General features: G+C 42.4%; 1 protein-coding gene across 17 annotated transcripts in view; it reads right to left on the bottom strand.

Annotated features, from left to right (window-relative positions):
* The window catches only part of BPTF (bromodomain PHD finger transcription factor), a 122,991-nt gene that overhangs the window by 67,927 nt on the left and 35,779 nt on the right, over positions 1 to 19,285 (bottom strand). For 12 of the 17 annotated variants that reach the window (XM_058675750.1, XM_058675756.1, XM_058675754.1 and 9 more), the window contains exons 3-5: positions 18,004 to 18,227; positions 15,300 to 15,503; positions 14,572 to 14,760 (exon numbers count right to left, since the gene is read on the bottom strand). In XM_058675750.1, the coding sequence (XP_058531733.1) occupies positions 14,572 to 14,760; positions 15,300 to 15,503; positions 18,004 to 18,227 (617 nt within the window). The remainder of the gene's footprint in view (positions 1 to 14,571; positions 14,761 to 15,299; positions 15,504 to 18,003; positions 18,228 to 19,285) is intronic. The other 5 variants (XM_058675759.1, XM_058675757.1, XM_058675762.1 and 2 more) reach the window with 1 other exon arrangement.

Genomic DNA, 19,285 nt, shown 5'->3' with positions numbered 1-19,285 from the left:
CACTTGGGGAGTGAATCATCGGACGGAGGATCTTCCTCTCTGTGTCTTCTCCTCTCTGTATATTTAACTTTGTAATAAAAATAAATCTTGGGCCCGGAGGCGTGGCCTAGCAGCTAAAGTCCTCGCCTTGAATGCCCCGGGATCCCATATGGGCGCCGGTTCTAATCCCGGCAGCTCCACTTCCCATCCAGCTCCCTGCTTGTGGCCTGGGACAGCAGTTGAGCACGGCCCAATGCATTGGGACGCTGCACCCGCGTGGGAGACCCGGAAGAGATTCCTGGTTCCTGGCTTCGGATCGGCACGCATCGGCCCGTTGCGGCTCACTTGGGGAGTGAAGCATCGGACGGAAGATCTTTCTCTCTGTCTCTCCTCTCTGTATATCTGACTTTGTAATAAAATAAACAAATCTTTAAAAAAAAAAACTGCATGGAGAAACTACTTTTTAAGCTTATTCAGGCAAAAGTCCCAAATCTCACAATTACACTTAGGTGGCAAAGCAGGGGGTTATAAATAAAAGTTTCCACACAATCCTGCAGAAGATGGTACATAGTGGTACAAGGTTGACAGAGGGGAACTGACGCTTCAAGAAAACTCCTATATACATTTAGGCCTAAATTTAACAATTCCATGCCTAAATTTCCAGCCGAAACACTTAAAAACAGAACTACCCAAAGAATAATTTATAATAAAAATAAAAAAAAAACAGAAGTAAACACCCATCAACAGGGCAAAGGTTGAGAAGAAGGCAGTGCATGCAATGAAATGTAAAGCAAAACATTAATGCAGACTGTCACCATGTCTATACACTAAATAGCCTTCAAGACCAAAGGCAAAAAGCAAAGTACATAGCAATACTGGGGGTGGGGAGGAATGTGATATCAACAGATGAATTTTCTTTCGTGTCCCAGCTGCTCGGCTTCCCTTCCAGTTCCCTACTTGTGGCCGAGGAAAGCAGTAGAGGATACACACACGTGGGAAACCCAGAAGAAGCTCCCGGCTTCGGATCAGCTCAGATCTGGCCAATGCTGGAACTTGAGGAACGAACTTTTCTCTCTGTTATCTTCTTCTCTTTGTGTATCTGCCTTTCCAAAAAAAATAAAACTTAAAAACAGAAAAAAAAGAATTCTCATTCAGAAAATACAGAAAAAAAAAAAAAAAGACAACTTCTGCACTGCAACCTGCAAATAGATGGGTGACTCTCAAAGGAGTACTAATGAAAGTGAGAGTCTTGCATTACTGCTGCCTGAATCGCACTGCCAACCCTTGCATGTCTAAAAGCAAGGGAGTCAGACATCATGGCACGTGGAAAGCGCACCGCACATGGTTAATGACATATTCTCATCCCAAAGAGTTGAAACTGAAGCTGACCAGGCCTGTAGAACAAATTAAACAACACTACAAGGAAGGCAGTAGACCAATCTGGAAAGCCAGCCACTGCACAGGAAAACAGCCTAGGATTTTTCATTATTACAACAGCACATGAACATCTGGTCAAGGAGAAACTGACTGCTCTATACTGACTCAGGAGATAAAAAAACAAATGTGGACACCTTATTTCAAATTATTTCAAACCAATAAATTAATTTTCAGGAAAAATTAAGTGAGGAAATTTGAATATGGATTCAGTATTAGATAATACAAAAGAATTGATGTGATGTTCATTTCATTAAGACGATGACAGGGGCCTAAACTCCTCGCCTCCTACACGCCGAGATCCCATACAGGCACCAGTTCATGTCCTGACTGCTCACTACCCATCCAGCTTCTTGCTGGTGGCCTGGGAAAGCAGCCAAGGAAGGCCCAAACCCTTTGAATCCTATATCCACAAAAGAGACCTGGAAAAAGCGCCTGGCTCCTGGCTTCTGGTTTCGGATCACCTCAGCTCTGGTAACTGTAGCTACTTGAGGAGTGAATCAGTACATGGATGATCCTTCTCTCTGTCTGTCATTCTGTAAAATCTGACTTTCCAATATAAAAATGAATAAATACACCTTAAAAAAAAAGGATGATGACAGTTCCGGCACGGCACGATAGCCTAGCATGTGCTGTGATCCAATATGGACACCAGTTCTAATCCTGGCTGCCTTACATCCAATCCAGCTCCCACCTTCTGGCCTGGGAAAGCAGTAGAGGACAGCCAAAAGTCTGCGCCCGTGTAGGAGACCTGGAACAAGCTCCTGGCTCATGGCTTCCCGTGGGCTCAGCTCTGGCCATTGCCGCCACTAGAGGGAGTATACCAACAGACAGAAGATCTTTGTCTCTCCTCTTAATAAATCTACCTTTTAAATAAACATATCTATTTTTAAAATGATGACATCTATAATTTTTGGAAAACATCCATTTCTTGTAATTCTTTAGAGATATATAAGCATTGATATGACATAATTTTTAGCATTTGATTTAAATACCTCAACTGGTAATAATTTAACAAAGCACACCAAAAGGAAAGCAGTACTATCATAAGATACAAATGAACTCAGCAACACACATGTTCAAGAGTAAAAACGACACAGTAACAGAAGTACAGTTTTCAGCAAGTGACACAGATCAACTCAGTGAAGCAAGAATATAAGAGTGACACAGGCAACTTGCCTTAGAAATCCAGACAGTAACATTAGCAACAAGTACACTTCAATTTAACAACTGAAATGTTCTCACCCCTGACTTTAAGCATTTACCATACTATTTTCATTGGACATGAGAAATGATGGGAAGATTCCTGTGCCAATTATAAAACAAAAATTATAGACTTGGATCTGCAACTTTTGGATAAAACACAAAGGCAACTGTCTAAAATATCAAAACTCAGTTTAAAAAACATTCAAAGAATGTTAAGTAAAAATTTATAAGGAAAAAATTAACTTTTCTACCAAAAGTTGAATAAAGGAGAATTTTCTAAAAGAAAACAACCAGAACGCATCACTCATATAAAATGATAAACAGTGGGCCCGGCGCGGTGGCCTAGTGGCTAAAGTCCTTGCACTGATCACCCTGGGATCCTATATGGGCACCAATTCAAATCCTGGCAGCCCTGCTTCCCATCCAGCTCCCTGCTTGTGGCCTGGGAAAGCAGTGGAGGAAAGCCTAAAACCTTGGGACCCTGCACCCACGTGGGAGACCTGGAGGAGGTTCCTGGCTCCTGGCTTTGGTTCAGCAGGCAGCACTAGGCGCTGTGGCCACTTGGGGAAAAGAATCAAAGGATAGAAGATCTTCCTCTCCGTCGCTCCTCCTCTCTTCATATCTGACTTTGCAATAAAAATAGATAAATATTTTGGTTCTTTGTTAAAAGATATTTTTTTTTTAATTGGAAAGTCAGATTCTACAGAAAGAGGAAAGAACAAGGTCTTCTGTCCACTGGCTCACATCCCAACTGAACACAATGGCGACAGCTGCACCAATCTGAAGCCAGGAGCCTCTTCTGGGTCTCCCCGGCGGGCACAGGGTCCCAAGACTTTGGGCCATCCTCTACTGCTTTCCCGGGCCAAAGGTAGGGAGCTGGATGGGAAGTAAAGCAGCTGGGATACAAACCAGGGCCCATATAGGATCCCTGGGCATGCAAGGTGAGGATTTAGTCACTGAGCCATTTTGCTGGACCCAGCTGCACTACTTCTAATCCAGCTCCCGGATAATGTGCCTGGAAAGCAGCGGATGATGGTGCAAGCGCCCCTGCACTCACATGAGACCTGTGAGGAACGCCTGGCTCCCGGCTCTGGACTGGTGCAGCTCTGGCCATTATGACCATCAGAGGAGTGAAGCAGCACATGGAAGATTCTCCTAACTCTGCCTTTCAACAATTCTTAAAAAAATAAAGTAAAACAAGTCAGAAATTAAAAGAAAAAAATGTTTTAAAGACACAAAACACACAATAAGAAACAAAAAAGGGATGTAAGCACAGCAACCATGACATGTATTTCTGATACCTCAATGAGTTAAAAGTATAATTTGTTTTATGATTTGATAATAAAAGTGCCATATTTCTTACAATAAAATTCAAAACTAGAAGTGAGCATTTAGTCTATAGGTTAAGGCAGGCATTCACCAAATCAAAGTGCCTGTTTCCCTGTGCCAACAATGCAGAGGCCTTTCCACCTGGGAGGCCAGGTAATAGATCACGTTGTCTGGGCTCCCCCCTCTCCCCCGACGGCAGACCTGGGATTGCTTTCTCATCAGCTGATGCACTTTGGGGAATGAACCAGCGGGTGGGAGTATTCTCTCACATCCCTTCCTTTCTTCTGTCATCAGTCTCTGCTTTCCCAATTAGGCAGAGAAAAACTTGAAGCTAAAGCAAAGCATTACCTTTAAACATATCCTTATTGTAGCTGACAAATATGTTGAATCAACATGCTCTCTTGGAAGGAAGGAAGGAAGGAAGGAAGGAAGGAAGGAAGGAAGGAAGGAAGGAAGGAAGGAAGGAAGGAAGGAAGGAAGGAAGGAAGGATTATTCATTTAAATGACAGAATGAAAGAGAAAGGGAAGGAGAGAGAAACAGATCTTCTATCTGCTTCTTCATGCTACAAATAGCCGCCACAGCTGGGTCTGGCCCAAGCCAGGAGCCAGGAACTCAACCTGGGTCTCGCATGTAGAGGGCAGGGGCCCAAAGACGTGGGCCACACTGCACTACTTTCCCAGAAATAAAGGACATGCCGTCGGCAGACATGCTGGCATGCCAAGTGGCTGATTCACCTGCATGTCGCAACACCAACTCCAGTACGTTCTGATAGTCAAATCATGTTCATTTCAGCACGTCCAATGGAACACTTCTATGGTAGTTAAAAATAGTTAGGGAAATGAAGCCAGTTTTATTCACTGCTGATATGTCCCTATTCTAGGCATTAAAATCTAGAGGTATGATGTAAATAAAACACATTGCTGTCTGTACTGTATGGCAGAATGGTTTTTCACAGTGCTTTTGCCTGAAGATTCCAGAAAGATATGTAGCTTTATTGTTGGGATCAAATTTAAAGCTTGACCATTTTACTAAAAGGAGTTTCAATTCTATAAGACCGAAACTTCTCAAATTGAAAATTGTGTTAATCATAGAATAGTTACACTGAATCTCAAACAACATACCTGCCAAATGGACAACATGTTCATTCTCACAAATGAAAAGTAAAATTCTACAACTCAGATGTAGGGATGAAAATCTCAAGATTATTTGTATGCTAAAAGATTCATTTTGGGGGGTACGGTACGGTAGCCTAGTGACTAAAGTCCTTGGCTTTAAAGTGCTCTGGGATCCCATATGCGCGCTGGTTCTAATCCCAGCAGCACCACTTCCCATCCAGCTCCCTGCTTGTAGCTTGGGAAAGCAGTGGAGGACGGCCCAAAGCCGCGGGACCCTGCACCTGCATGGGAGACCCGGAAGAGGTCCAGCTCCTGCATTCGTATCAGCTCAGCTCCAGCTGTTGCAGGAGTGAATCAACGAACAGAAGATCTTCCTCTCTGTCTCTCCTCCTCTCTGTATATCTGACTTTCCAATAAAAATAAAGTGAATCTTAAAAGGAAAAAAAAAGATTCATTTTTGGGGTGTGGCCCACAGCGGTAGCCTGGTAGCCAACGACCTCACCTCGCATGTGCCAGGATTTCATATGCCCACCACTTTCCCAGGCTATCAGCTGGGAGCTGGGTGGGAAGGAGAGCACCCGGGACACGAGCTGGCGCTCACATCGGATCCTGGTATTGCAAAGCGGGGCGGGGGAAGCCAGGCCCTCTTGTGGGTTTTTTGCTGTTGCTGTTTTAAAGACCATGTCATTTTTCCTTTCTATATCTTCCTTTTTTTGTTTTTGTTCCTATTTTTCCTATTTGTTTCCTTTGTATATCTTCTAAAAAATTACATAAAAATGACAATGCTCTGAAACAATTTAGATAGTTAAACAAAAAAAACATGTGCTCCTTAGGAAATTCTAACTTACAATTTTTTTTAAGATGTATTTCATTTATTTGAAAGACAGGACGAGAGAGAGAATCTTCCACCTGCTAGTTCGTTCTCCAGATGGCTGCGAGAGCCAGAGCTGGGCCAGGTGGACACCATAAGGCTGGAGCTCTTGTCTCCCAGGTGTGTGCAGAGCCCAACTGCTGCAGCCACCTTTCACTGCTTCCCCAGGTGCATGTGCACGGAGCTGGCTGGGAAGCAGAGCAGCCAGGACTCATTAGCGCTCGCCTACAGGATGCTGGCATCACAGGTGGTGACTTAGCCTAATGATTAATAATGGCGTGAATGATCCTAAAAGAGATTATTTTTAAAGATCAAGATCAGAAAACATCAAACACTAAATGACAGAAACCTGGTATACTTTGGCAACATTAAAACAGATGATATTTCATAACATTAAACAGCTGACTCCAACAATTTCATTGGAAATGTGTAGACAATGGGATGCTGGACTGTCTGACATCGTCTGTACCAGCAATGCTGGGGTACATAAGAGAATGATGGAATTATGATTCCTTATGAAGGACTATACCATTGTAGTAACATGGGGAAAATCTGTACGGGGGGTGGTAGTTTGGGGGGAAAATCCCAGACTATACAAAATTGTACGATGTAATTCAAAAATTCAAGTTTAAAAAAATACTATATATATAAAAGCTGACTCAAATAGAAATACATAAAAATTAAGTTTATCTTATGAAATATACTCAAAGTATCTAACATAAACTGAAAAACAAATGAAGATAAAAAGTCAAACAGGTTCAAAATAATTTTAAATTAATTTACAGAAGGTAAAAAATGCAGCAAAGATTTAAGTTAGAATAACATAATTAGAAGTCAGCATCATGGTACAGCAAGTTAAGCCTCTTCCTTCAGCACCAGCATCCAACAAGAGTGCAGATTCATGTCCCAGCTGCTCCACTTCGGATCAGCTCCTGCCTGAGACGGATGGCTCAAGTCCTTGCACCCTTGCACTCTTGGCAGGCAACCTGAAGAAGTTCCTGGCTTCCCTTCCACTCAACTCAGCTCAGCCACTACAGTCACTTGAGGAGTTAACCAGGGATGGTTAATTCTCTCTGTAACTCTACCTTTCAAACAAAAATAAAATAAATATTTTTTTGGACCCAGCATGGTAACCTAGCAGCTAAAGTCCCCACCTTACATGCACCAGGATCCATACCGGCACCAGTTCTAATTCCTGTCAGCCCTGCTTCCCATCCAGCTCCCGGCTTGTGGCCTGGGAAAGCAGTCGAGGATAGCCCAAAGCCTTGGGATTCTGCAGCCATGTAGGAGACTCAGAAGAGGCTCCTGGCTCTTGGCTTCAGACTGAGTCAGCTCCAGCAATTGCTGTCACTTGGGGAGTAAATCATCGGACGGAAGATCTTTCTCTCTGTCACTCCTATTCTCTGTATATCTGACTTTCCAATAAAAGTTCAAAATAAATAAATATTTCTTTCAAAAGTACTGCATTACAAGGCCAGCACAATAGCCTAGCAGCTATAGTCCTCATCTTACACACACCAGGATCCCATATGGGTGATGGTTCATGTCTTGGAAGCCCCATTTCCCATCCAACTCTCTGCATGTAGTCTGAAAAAGCAGTTGAAGACGGCTCAAAGCTTTGGGATACTGTGCCCACATGGGAGACTTCGAGGTGGCTCCTGGCTCCTGGCTTTGGAGCGGCTCTGCTCCAGCCGCTGTGGCCATTTGGGGGGTGAATCATCGTACAGAAGATCATCTTCTCTGACTCTCTTCCTCTTTGCTTATCTGACTTTCCAATAAAACAATAAATCTTTTTTAAAAATATCATATTATTTAACAAGACAAAGTATGACATTATAAAAAACAGCATAATCAAAACTTTGATCTGTTTTATACAACACCCAAACATACAAATGTTGTTTAAATGTACATGAAAATTTAGCGACATTAAACAAATATCAGGCCATAAAATTAGCCTGAGGAGATCTTAAAAGACACAAGTTATGCAAAGAACAATCTCCGGGGACAGCGCCTTGGTGTAGCACGCTAAGCCTCTGCTTGTGACACCAGCATCCTCTCTGGGTACCAGTTCATATAGCAGCTGTTCCACTCCCAATCCAGCTCCTTACTTACACGTGATGGGTGCAGTTGACTGAGACCTGGACTGTTTCTGCTTCCCTCGGGCCAATCCCAGCTGTTGTTGGCATCTGAAGAGTGAACCAATGAATGGTAGGTTTCCCATGCTCTCTCTGCCTCTCAAATAATTAAATGTAATAACTTCCCACCAATGACCTAGAGATAGCTTCAGCAAACACTGACGGAAGAAACATCAGTTCCACACAAAATCTTTCAGCATCAACTCATTTTATGAGTCAATATCATCTTGATGGGCACTGCAAATGAAGCTACTCTCATATAGGTGCCTCTTCATATTCCAGATGCTCCTCTTCTGATCCAGCTCCCTGTAGAGGTCCTGGGAAAATCAGAGGAAGATGGCCCAAGTATCTGAGCCCCTCCCATCACATGAAAGTTCCAGGATCCTGGCTATCCCAATACTGTTTGCTGCACCTATCAGAGGAGTAAATCAGGAGATGGAAAATATCTCTCTTTCTCTCTCTCATAACTCCGAATTTAAAAATAAAAAATAAGGGCCTGGCACGTTAGCGTAATGATTAAGGTCCTTGCCTTCAACACGCCCGGGATCCCATATGGGCGCCGGTTCTAATCCTGGCGGCCCTGCTTCCCATCCAGCTCCCTGCCTGTGGCCTGGGAATGCAGTCGAGGACGGCCCAAGACTTTGGGACCCTGCACCCATGTGGGAGACCTGGAGGAGTCTCCTGGCTTCAGATCGGCTCAGCTCCAGCCGTTGCAGTCACTTGGGGAGTGAACCATAGGACAGGAGATCTCCTGTCTCTGCCTCTCCTCTCTGTATATCCACCTTCACAATAAAAAAATAAATAAATCTTTAAAAAAATATAATAATAATACATAAAATCTTTCTTAAGAGAGAAAGAAAATTGTTCTGGTTTTGCTTTATTATTCGAAAGTGAGATACACAGATAGGAGGAGAGACAGAGGAAGATCTTCTGACAATGATTCACAATAGCCAGATCTGAGCCGATCTGAACCCAAGAACCAGGAGCCTCTTCCAGGTCTCCCACGCGGGTGCAGTGTCCCAGTGCTTTGGGCCATCCTCCACTGCTTTCCCAGGCCACAAGCAGGGAGCTGGATGGGAGGCAGGGCTGCCATGATTAGAACCAGTGACCATAAGGGATCCCAGAGCGCTTTCAAGGCGAGAATCTTAACCACTAGGCTACCAAGCCGGGCCCATAAAAAATCCTGAAAAATTAACCTTGGTATCAAAGCCTGACATGGACACTATTAAAGAATGAAAATTAAAGAGCCAAACTTAGTCATGAAAGCTGATACAAAATCCTAGAGAAAATAGTAATAACTTAAGTGTAACAACATATAAGGAAAATCTTTCATAACCAAGGTGTATTTACTGCAAGAATATGAGACGTAGCTAACATTTAAAACACAATTCAGGAACTCCTGCTTCTAATCAGGGTAAAGCAGAGGACGATATCTACCCTCACTTACGAAGCGAGTACAAGCAAAAAGCAGCTGATTTAATACTTCAGGGTGAAATGTTATGACACTCACAATATGTCACAAAACTCCATATGACCTAACACACACACATACTCAAAATCCCTGGTCATCACGGACAGGGAACTGCAAGCACAAGCCACAACAAACCACTCCTATGTGCCAAACAGAACATCCTCACCAAAAAAAAAAAAAAAAAAAAAGACAGTGCTGCCACCAGACTATTGCAGGTTCAAGTGTCATATGTTGGTGGTGAAAGGTAAACCTGAATAATTCCTCTGGGAAACTGTCTAGCAGCTCTCCTATTACATAAATTACAAAAGTATTTACAAGTCCAATGACCCACGACTAGATTTCTATCATGAAAAATGCATATCTCTGTGTGCAAAAACATATGAAGAAATACTTCTCGTATAATTATTCATCATGGCCTCAAACTGAAAACCACTCAAATATCCCTAACAAACAGAACGAATCAATTGTGATCTGTGTATATAATGGACTATCTTAGAGCAATAAAAAGAAGAATGACTCAAGGATCACCTAGATGGCACTCACTGACACATGGCAGAAATTAGGGGGGAAAAAAAAGAGTACAAAGTCTGTGATTCCATTCAAACTTTTTATTTTCTAAATTTTACTTGAAAAACAGAGAATGAGAGAGTACTCCCATTCACCAGTTTACTTGCCAAATGCCAGTAACAGGCCAGGGCCAGAAGCAAGGAGCAACCTAAGTCTCCTACAGCAACAGATATCCAATTACTGGAGCCATCCTGCCTTCCAATAGGAGCATCAGCAGGAAGCTGTTGGCTTCCATAAAACAAACAAACAAAACAAACAAACAAAAAATGACCAAGTACAATAGCCTAGTGGCTAAATCCTTACCTAATATCTGCTGGGTGCCTGTGTGTATCCCAGCTGCTCCACTTCCCAGCCAGCTCCCTGCCTGTGACCTGGGAAAGCAGTGGAGGATGACCCAAAACCTTGGGACCCTGTACCCACATGGGAGACCCAGAAGAAGCGCCTAGTTCCCGGCTTCAGATCGGCTCAGCTCTGGCTGTTGTGGTCACCTGGGGAGTGAACCAGCGGACGTAAGATGTTCCTCTCTGTATCTCCTTCTCTCTGTATATCTCCCTTCCCAATGAAAAAATTAATAAATATATCTTAAAATACAAGAACAACACACTGGTGTGAGCACGTGTCGAGTCCCAGCTGCTCCTCCTCTTCACGCCTGTTTCCTACTAACGTGCTGTTCAAAGCAGCACAAGACAGTTCAAGTGCCTGGGGCCCGGTCAGCCTTGTGCGAGACCTGGAAGGAATTCCAGGCTCCTGTCTACAACTGCCTCAGCCTGGCTTTTGTGGTCATTTGGGGAGAGAATTAGTAGAAAGATAGGAGATACCTCTCTCCCTTACTCTCTAACTCTGCCTTTCAAACAGAAATCTTCTGATAATAAAAATGAAAAATATAAACCAGGAAGATAAATTTAACCTAAGTCATAAGATTATGTTCCAAGCTTTGGGAACAAGTATGAGAATACGAGGTTTCCAGACTTCTCAGTTTATTTTAGTCTAGCCAGTGTGGTCATGAAGTTAACTACCCATGACAAATGGCTACTTTTTAATCCACTATAAGGTGTAGCATCCTTGGTCATGCCCCACTGTCACCCAATTGTTACCCACTGTGACTCCAAACACACTCAGGTATCAGCAACTGAAAACTGCTACTGCTTCTCTTCCACCTTTCTTAAAAATTCTGTGTGCAGATTCTCATATAAACAGACTGTTGGTGACAGAGGCACGAAGACGAAGTCATGACAGGCACCCCACACTGCAGCACTAGCTCCTGCCCGGGTGATTCAATTCTGATCCGGCTTCCTGTAAACATGCCTGAGAAAGCAGGAGACGGCGGCCCTGCCAGCAGTGTGGTAGACCTGGACAGAGCTCAGATTCCTAGGCTAAGGATGGCCCAGCCCCACCCACTGCAGCCATTAACAGAGTGAGCCAGTGGAGAAAGATCATCAATCTCCCTTCCCCTTTCCTTTCCTTCATTGCTTTTCAAGTAATCTTTTTAAAAGGTACTTTAAAAAAGATTATGCTAATTAGCAACCACTGAATCCATAAATGTATAACTCAATTCACTCACTTTATTATTCTTTTCTTGTTAGGCTTCCTCTCTTCAAAAAGACTGATTGGATATAGCAGGGACAATTCACGCCCAGTATGTACTGAGCAGGTAGTATGTGTTACGCACACTCTCAAGGGCTTCCATGTATTATTCACTTGGCATTCTTTTCCTTTTCATACTTCAAATTATTGTATTTATAAAAAGTGAACCAATTTCATTATTTCCCATTAGCCGGAGAAGCACAGTGACACTGCTCCCCCTCCCATATCCCTCCTGATTTCGCTCTTTTTTTAAATTTTTATAACAGCATGCTTTCAGTTTACGTCAGAATCCCAGGGTTAACAGTCCATTAGGTAAAGGAGTTAATAACTAGCAAGCACTGCTCCTCAAGAGTAGACACAAAGGCTGTAAACAAATCAAAAAGATCCATCTCGTTCTTGCAAATTACAGTTTTTTTGCACTGTGTATTAGTTACCACAAATCTGCAAGTCAGATGCTAGGATAAAGGTTTCTCCCTCAAACCATTCAAAGAACAAAAGAGCATGTATCTCACAGGAATTACTAAATTAGTCAATATACAACTTCAAACTATATGGATGCAAAAATCCAAGTATAGGTTAATCAACTGGATTTAATTTAAAAACAGAATAAGGAGGCAAGCATTTGGCACAGAAGCTTAAGTTGCTGCTTGGGGCACCCACAACTTGTACCAGCGTCTGGTCCAGTCTGAGATACTGGAAATACAGCTTCAGCAGCAGCAGCAATGGCTCAAGGATTTGAGTCTCCGCCACCCCCACGGGAAACCCAGACACGAGCCTGGTCCAATCTTGGCTATGGATCTTTCTCCATTTATGCAGTGAGCTGATGTACGCAAGAGCTCTATCTCTCTGCCTTTCCAACAGCATGAAAATATTTTTTCATAAAACAGAGTAACTAAATCATATACAATTCCACCAATATGACTGAAGTTTATATGATTAACTAATCTAAAAGGACAAAGAATAATTTCTTTCTATGTGAAGGCAGAAAAAACAGATTTCCCATCTGTCGGGTCACTCTCCTCAAAAGGTTCTCAAGATTGCCGAGGGTGGGCCAGGTTGAAGTCAGAATCCAGGAAACTAACCCAGGTCCCCCTTATGGGTGCCAGGGGCCCAAGAACTTGAGCCTCAACCTCCACATCCCTCAGCACCAACCTGCCACTGGGAGCAGAGGCAGCATTCAAAACCAGGCCCTCTTTGATCCTGGATATAGGCATTGCCAGTACACTCCCATCCTCAGTCCAAAGAGCACTTTTTAAAGCACTTACTAAGAATGCTACTGTGAATGCAATAAACATGAAAGGTATGCAAATAGTACTGTGGGGCTACTTTCCGATTCTCAGCCTTGCCTTATAGGAAGGTTTCAGTAGTATAAATTTCTCCAACTAGGTAGGACCTAGAGATTTAGCCACAGAATTACAGAACTCTAAGCTTTTCCAGTCCATCCAAATGAAAGACTCTCACCAAAATCATCTCTGATTAGTGTTTATCAAAACACCTTAGAAAAAGGGAATTATCATTTCTATTTTCTAGCTGACTCTAATTTTCAGAAAGCTGTTAAGGTTTAACCAAAATTTCCACTGCAGTTTCTACTTACATGCCTTACACTTCAAAAAAAAAAACCAGTTTGGTCACTGTCCCCCAGACAGCCCCTCAAGCAGATGAGGATAATTATACCAGTGCCACCCCAGCCCTCAATGTCAAGCCCATTGTTTTCAAGGTTTTAAGTGTCTTTATCACTGCTTCAGATGGCCAACTCCAGACTGCTTCCTCTTCCCGACCAGTCCTGTCTCCCTATGATGCATGGCTGACTGCTGACTGTGGCTGGCTTCCTCTGAAGGCCACATAGACAACAGGGAGGAAGCCTACCGTTAGGCCAGTACTCCCCATTCGCCAGGCTTCTGCCAACCAGCGCTCGGCTCTCAGCAGACCTCACAAGCTCTTCACATGACCAACCAAAAACACACAGCCTGGAAGCCTCAAGGACATGAACTTCACAGCCCAGGTACCCCTGGAAGAAAGGGCTTCCAGGTTTTCGTTTTGTTTCCTTTTCAACTCCCCGGAGTTCCCTCCTCATAAAAAACAGAGCAAGGAAAAGTAAAGAAAGCATGAAATCGGTGATGTTCTTAAAAACACAGGAAAAGGGTGCTTAAGGATTTCCAATCAGATATTAGCTATAATTCTTGGGGGACAGAGAAGCTTGGAGAGGTTATCAGAGTTTATTTCCTTATTTTACTCATCTCAGTATTTTTTAAAAAACACATAAGCTCCTGTAACACACGTTCTTTTCATTTCTAAGACAGGCAAAAAGAAAGGCATAATAACATTCTTAGTGTAATGCAACTAACTTTAAGTATAACTTTAATTTTTAAAAGCTTAGAATAAAGAAGTACTGTTTTAACTTACATTTTACGTCAAAAACAACCCCTTACAAGAACATATGTGATGGTTTTCTACCAAAGTGTTAGTCTGAAATGTAAAAACTACATGAGCACATGCAAACATGAAATTAATTTGTTAGTAAATACAGAACTGGAAGGATCAAATCATTCGACATTGAGCCATTAATATGTAAGTAGTTAAAATCAAAACATCTGCCATTATGGTATGGTAAAACAATCTATAAATAAATCCATTCAACAAAAATGGTGAGATGATGCTTAAAAAAGCGGGAGGATTATGATGAGTCTCAAGCAGTAACTGCAAGAGCAGTTGTCAGACTCCACATGTTAGCTGGTCATTCACCAAACAGGGATGGCACTGTGAGTGAGCAGCACGAATGAGCACACACAAGGACTCGCAAGATGCAGGTGACACTCAGCTCTGACTGCGGAGGGGAAGGATCCCCCCGTCACAGAGGCACGGTACACTGCCCTCTGTACCTGGCACATCCTGGGGGAGCTCGGATGCCGCCTTCTTCTCTGCCATGGTGCTGCTATCCTGGGTTTCTGAGAGACAGGCCAGGGGGCTCCTCCCTTCACAGGGCCTAGTCTCCTGGGAAGCAGCAGCTGCTGTGCTGTCGCCAAGGTTTGCTGACATAGAGTTAACTTTGTCCCCACCTTCTGTTGGCTCTACAGTAAAATGCACAACAAAACTTTAAAAATATTCTTTGAAGTTGCTTGAGGACAAATGGCCACATGCAATCAACTATTAAAAATGCTTAGTCACTAGAAATCCTGCTACCATCTGATGGCCATTTTAAAGCAATTCAATTCTGGGATACTTTCCCAATAGGCAATCAGAGTATTTTTTTTAAAAATATTTCTACATTAGAATGCTTAAGAAATTAATATAAAAATAACATATTTTAACACATTCAAAAGCAGATACTCTGGAATAAAAACAGAAATTTTCTACCAACAAATCCCATAGGGAAGTGGTAACCTTTTAGGAAAGGTGACTAGAGTCAAACATTCTCACAAATCCTCCAATACATGGAATCCATCACAATCATCTTGCATGTTACAGGAGCGGAGGGTATCCTAATCTCCTTAGGAATGTAACATTAAGTAGTTGTTTGCAGTAATAATTTTCCTTTTCACTTTGCAAGTGGAGGTTTCATTAATAACACTGGAAAAGTATTGTTTTTTTAACCAAGTAATGTGGTTACCCTCAGATTTTCCTGGCTCAGGAGCGTCAGGCATCTTGCTGTCACTGTCTTTGTCAAGGGACTGGTCGTCAACCTCCTCTTTGCTTTTCTCAGCATCTTTACAATTACTGTTCTCAGTCTCATTCTTGTCTTTGTCGATATCTTCTGGGCTTTTATCATCATCAACTTCTCCCTTTTTGGCTCTTATGGATTCCAAAATTTCTTCTACAACAAAAACAAATAAAAATAACCAAATATATAAGCAATACAAATGCCACTTCAGAGTTTCTATAAAGTATTAAAGAGAAAAACATAGATTTTGAAAGTGTTAGATTAAATTATAAAATAAGAATCACAATGACAAACAAGCAGCAACCATTTGACATAGTGGCTAGGACATCATTTGGGGAAGTTACAGCTCCTATCAGAGCACATGGTTCAACTTCTCGCTATTGAACTTCTTTTTTCTTTTTTTTTAGATTTATTTTATTTTTATTACAAAGTCAGATATACTGACAGGAGGAGATACAGAGAGGAAGTGGAGCTGCAGGGATTAGAACCAGCGGCCACATGGGATCAAGGCGAGGACCTTAGCCACTAGGCCACGCTGCCGAGCCCGCTATTGAACTTCTTACCCAACTTCTACTACACTTGATCTTAGCCAAAAGGGCAAGAAGCAATTACCCAACTTCTACCAAAGTGCATCCTGGGAGGCCATAAGTGCTTGAGCCCTTGCCAACCAAATAGGAGAGAGACCTGGGTAAATTTCTAGGTTCCTGACTCCAGCTGGCCCAGCCCTGAATATGGACGTTTGGAAAGTGAAATCAACAAATGGAAGCTTGATCTCTCTCTCTCTCTCTCTTGAGCTCTGTCATTCAGGTATATGAAAATTAACAATTTTTTTATTAAAGATTTATTTTTATTTGAAAGGCAGAATTACAGAGAAGCATAAAAGAGAGCTCTTTGATCCGCGGGTTCACTTCCCAAATGGCTACAACAGCTGGAGCTGAAGTGACCAGTAGTCAGGAGCTTCTTTTGGGTCGAACACACTGGTACAGGGCAAGGACTTCAGCCATCCTCCGCTGCTTTCCCAGGTACATTACCACAGAGCTGGATCATATGTATGTGTGTGTTTAAGCATCAGATGGCTTCTGGAAAAAGGAAGGTAAGACTGGGGCTTGGGAAGGAAACAGCCTTCAATTTAAACTCCTTAATACTACTTAAACTTTTAAAAAACTTATCATGCATTTAACTTTAAAAAGTGTTGGGGGTCAGTTATTGTGGTGTTTTGGGTTAAGCCATGGCTTGCAACATCTGGGCACTGGTTTGAGTTCCAGCTGCTCCACTTCCAACCCAACTCCTGCCAACTCATCTGGGAAAGCAACACATGCCCACATACTTGGGCTCTTGTACTGACATGAGAGACACAGATTAAGCTCCCAACTCCTGGTCTCAACCCAACCCAGCCCAGGCCATCGCGGGCTTTGGGGATTAAATCAGCATATGGAAGATCACTCTGTCTTTCCCTAACTAATTCTTTAAGACAGACGACAGAGCGAGAGAGAAATAGAGCTGACCAACAAACAAAATACACAGTCTATACTAAAAAGAAACAAGACTGTAACAGTTAGTGGAAAGCAAATATCCTGGGCAAAAAACTTACGAAGTTTCAGCTTAGAACCTCCCCCTAAGTGTGGACTGTCCAGGACTTGCTTTCCAAGAGCACAGTGTCAGCAAGGGCAGGAGAGAGAGACTTTATAGTGGAGAAACCTGACAAATACTACTTCAACCAGCTGACAAAAGGACCCTTAACATGAGAACAGAACTTCACCGCTATGGTCTTTCTCTCCAACTCTACGTTAACCATGTGAAAAAACATGAGAAAACCCATACTGAGGGTATTCCACAAAACACCTAAGCAATAGCTCTCAAAACGGTCAAGGTCACCAAAACCAAGGAAAGGCTGAAAAACTGGCAATGTAGACACGACAGGAAGATAAGGTGATTAAATGGCAAGTGGTAAGTCCTGGATGGGATCAAGAGTCAGAAAAAGAATAATAGGTAAATACAAAGGACTGTGAACAAAATACCTGCCCCATACCCCTCATCGGGGACCTGGGATGGGTGGGAGGCTGGCTGGAGCTTCTCCCCTTATCTCCCCCTTTACCACAAATACAGGGAAAACAAAACCAAAACCAAAAAAAAAAAAAAAAAAAAAAACCAGAGAAACAACAACGTGGAAACAATAGTCTTACTCAGTTACCTGTAGCCCTGGACCCTTTCTGCCCTAATCAACTATGTAAAGATTGTCAAAAATAAAGAAAACAAAACAAAACAAAAAAACCTGTTCCAGTTACTAACAATATTAACAATATAATAAGTGTGACAAAGGGCGCAGAGGAATGTAAGATAGTAACAGGGGAAAATGGGTGTAGGGGATGGAGGAAACCACTTGACTGTTTTTCCAACTTTCCTATAAATCTAAAACTATTCTAAAGTTAAAAGTTTCATTAATAAAAAAGGAAGGGAGGGAGGGAGGAAGTGGGGGGAAGGGCAAACTTACAGAGAACAGGATTTTTTACTGTTCTCTCAGAAAATAAAATATAGAAAATTATGGTAAAAAAAAAACTTGCTTAAAATTTCAGTATTTTCAAATCCTGTAGTGATTTCATAACAAAAAGACCTTATCTTAAATGTAATGAAAATGACAAAATGCCCCTCTCACCATTAGCTGCCGCCAGAAAGGATTTGTTACTGCCCCGAGCCTTATTGGTCAGGTCTTCAGTAATGTCCATATGCCGATGGATTTCATCACGCATTTCTTCTAGAATTTTGCAAAGTTCTGCTTCCCAATAATCTTTGTCTAGACAGTCAAGTAATTCCGCAAGCTGAATCTTTGTGCTGTAGTACCAAATTTTCTTTTCATTTTCATTTTCTGTATCTTCTTCTCTGTTTAAAAAGAATACTGTAGATGTTAGGTAAAACACCACAGAGCTGACAATTTCATCCACCCAGTGACAAAACTAAAATGTAACCCAGTGTATGCACTAAAGTTGATTATATGTGTTCACAAGAGAGTTTCCTGGGTTACTTACACTTAATTTACTCTTATTTTATGTAGGCAACAACTATTTTCTGTCCTTGCCCATAGCGCTGAGGATAAAATAATGTCAGAGCAGTAGCGGGGAAGAGCAGTATTAGCGAGCAGCAACGGAAGGTATCTAAAATCGTGACACAGAAGGGACGACTTCAGAACGCAGAGCCGAACGCAGAGCCAAACGTCAGCCAAGAGCCGTGTCCATTACACCTCCATGCACCTTATGCCCAGCAATGCAATAACAGGGTGAGCAGAATTTTAACCCCCAGACACGTCAGAACTGCTCTCACTGGGTTCACTAATGGCAGGTACAAAGCAGGCTCTCAACGTGTTTTGGAAATACTCCCATCAACAAGAGAAATGCCTTGCTAAGGTCTGCTCCTTGAAGAAGTTACCTTAGTCGACCAATAACATCACCACCTCTCTCTACCCTGGATAAAAAGGAGCACCTTCTCCCTAAGGTTCCATCCACTTATTTTTAACATACCTGGAGGTTTTACCAGAGATAGTCACAAACTTAATAAAAATAAGGCAAATTCAAGTCTAAGCCATATTCAGAAAAACACAAGGAAGGTACTTCCCCTCCTATTTAAACGGAGCAGAAGCACTTTTCTGCTTCCTGAGTGGCCGAACGAGGATTCTGAGAGCTCTGGTTTTTGCACAGAAGCTGCTAATGGTGGCACAGCATGTTAATGCTCTGCCCTGAGACACCAGCATTCTATATGGAAACCAGTTTGTATCCCAGCCACTCCATTCTGATCCAGCTCCCACTTCATCGCCTGGGAAAGTAACAGGGTAGTCCAAAACTTTGCAATCCTGCATTCAACATAGGATATCCAGAAGAAGCCCCTGGCTTTGGATCAGCTCAGTCATGTGCCATTTTGGGGAGTGAAACAGTGGGAGGAAGACC

The sequence above is a fragment of the Ochotona princeps genome, chromosome 17 (assembly GCF_030435755.1).
Source record: "Ochotona princeps isolate mOchPri1 chromosome 17, mOchPri1.hap1, whole genome shotgun sequence".
In the NCBI taxonomy this organism is placed as follows: Eukaryota; Metazoa; Chordata; class Mammalia; order Lagomorpha; family Ochotonidae; genus Ochotona; species Ochotona princeps.
Note: the sequence above shows the minus strand (reverse complement) of the source record. Positions and strands in the feature narration are given on the sequence as shown.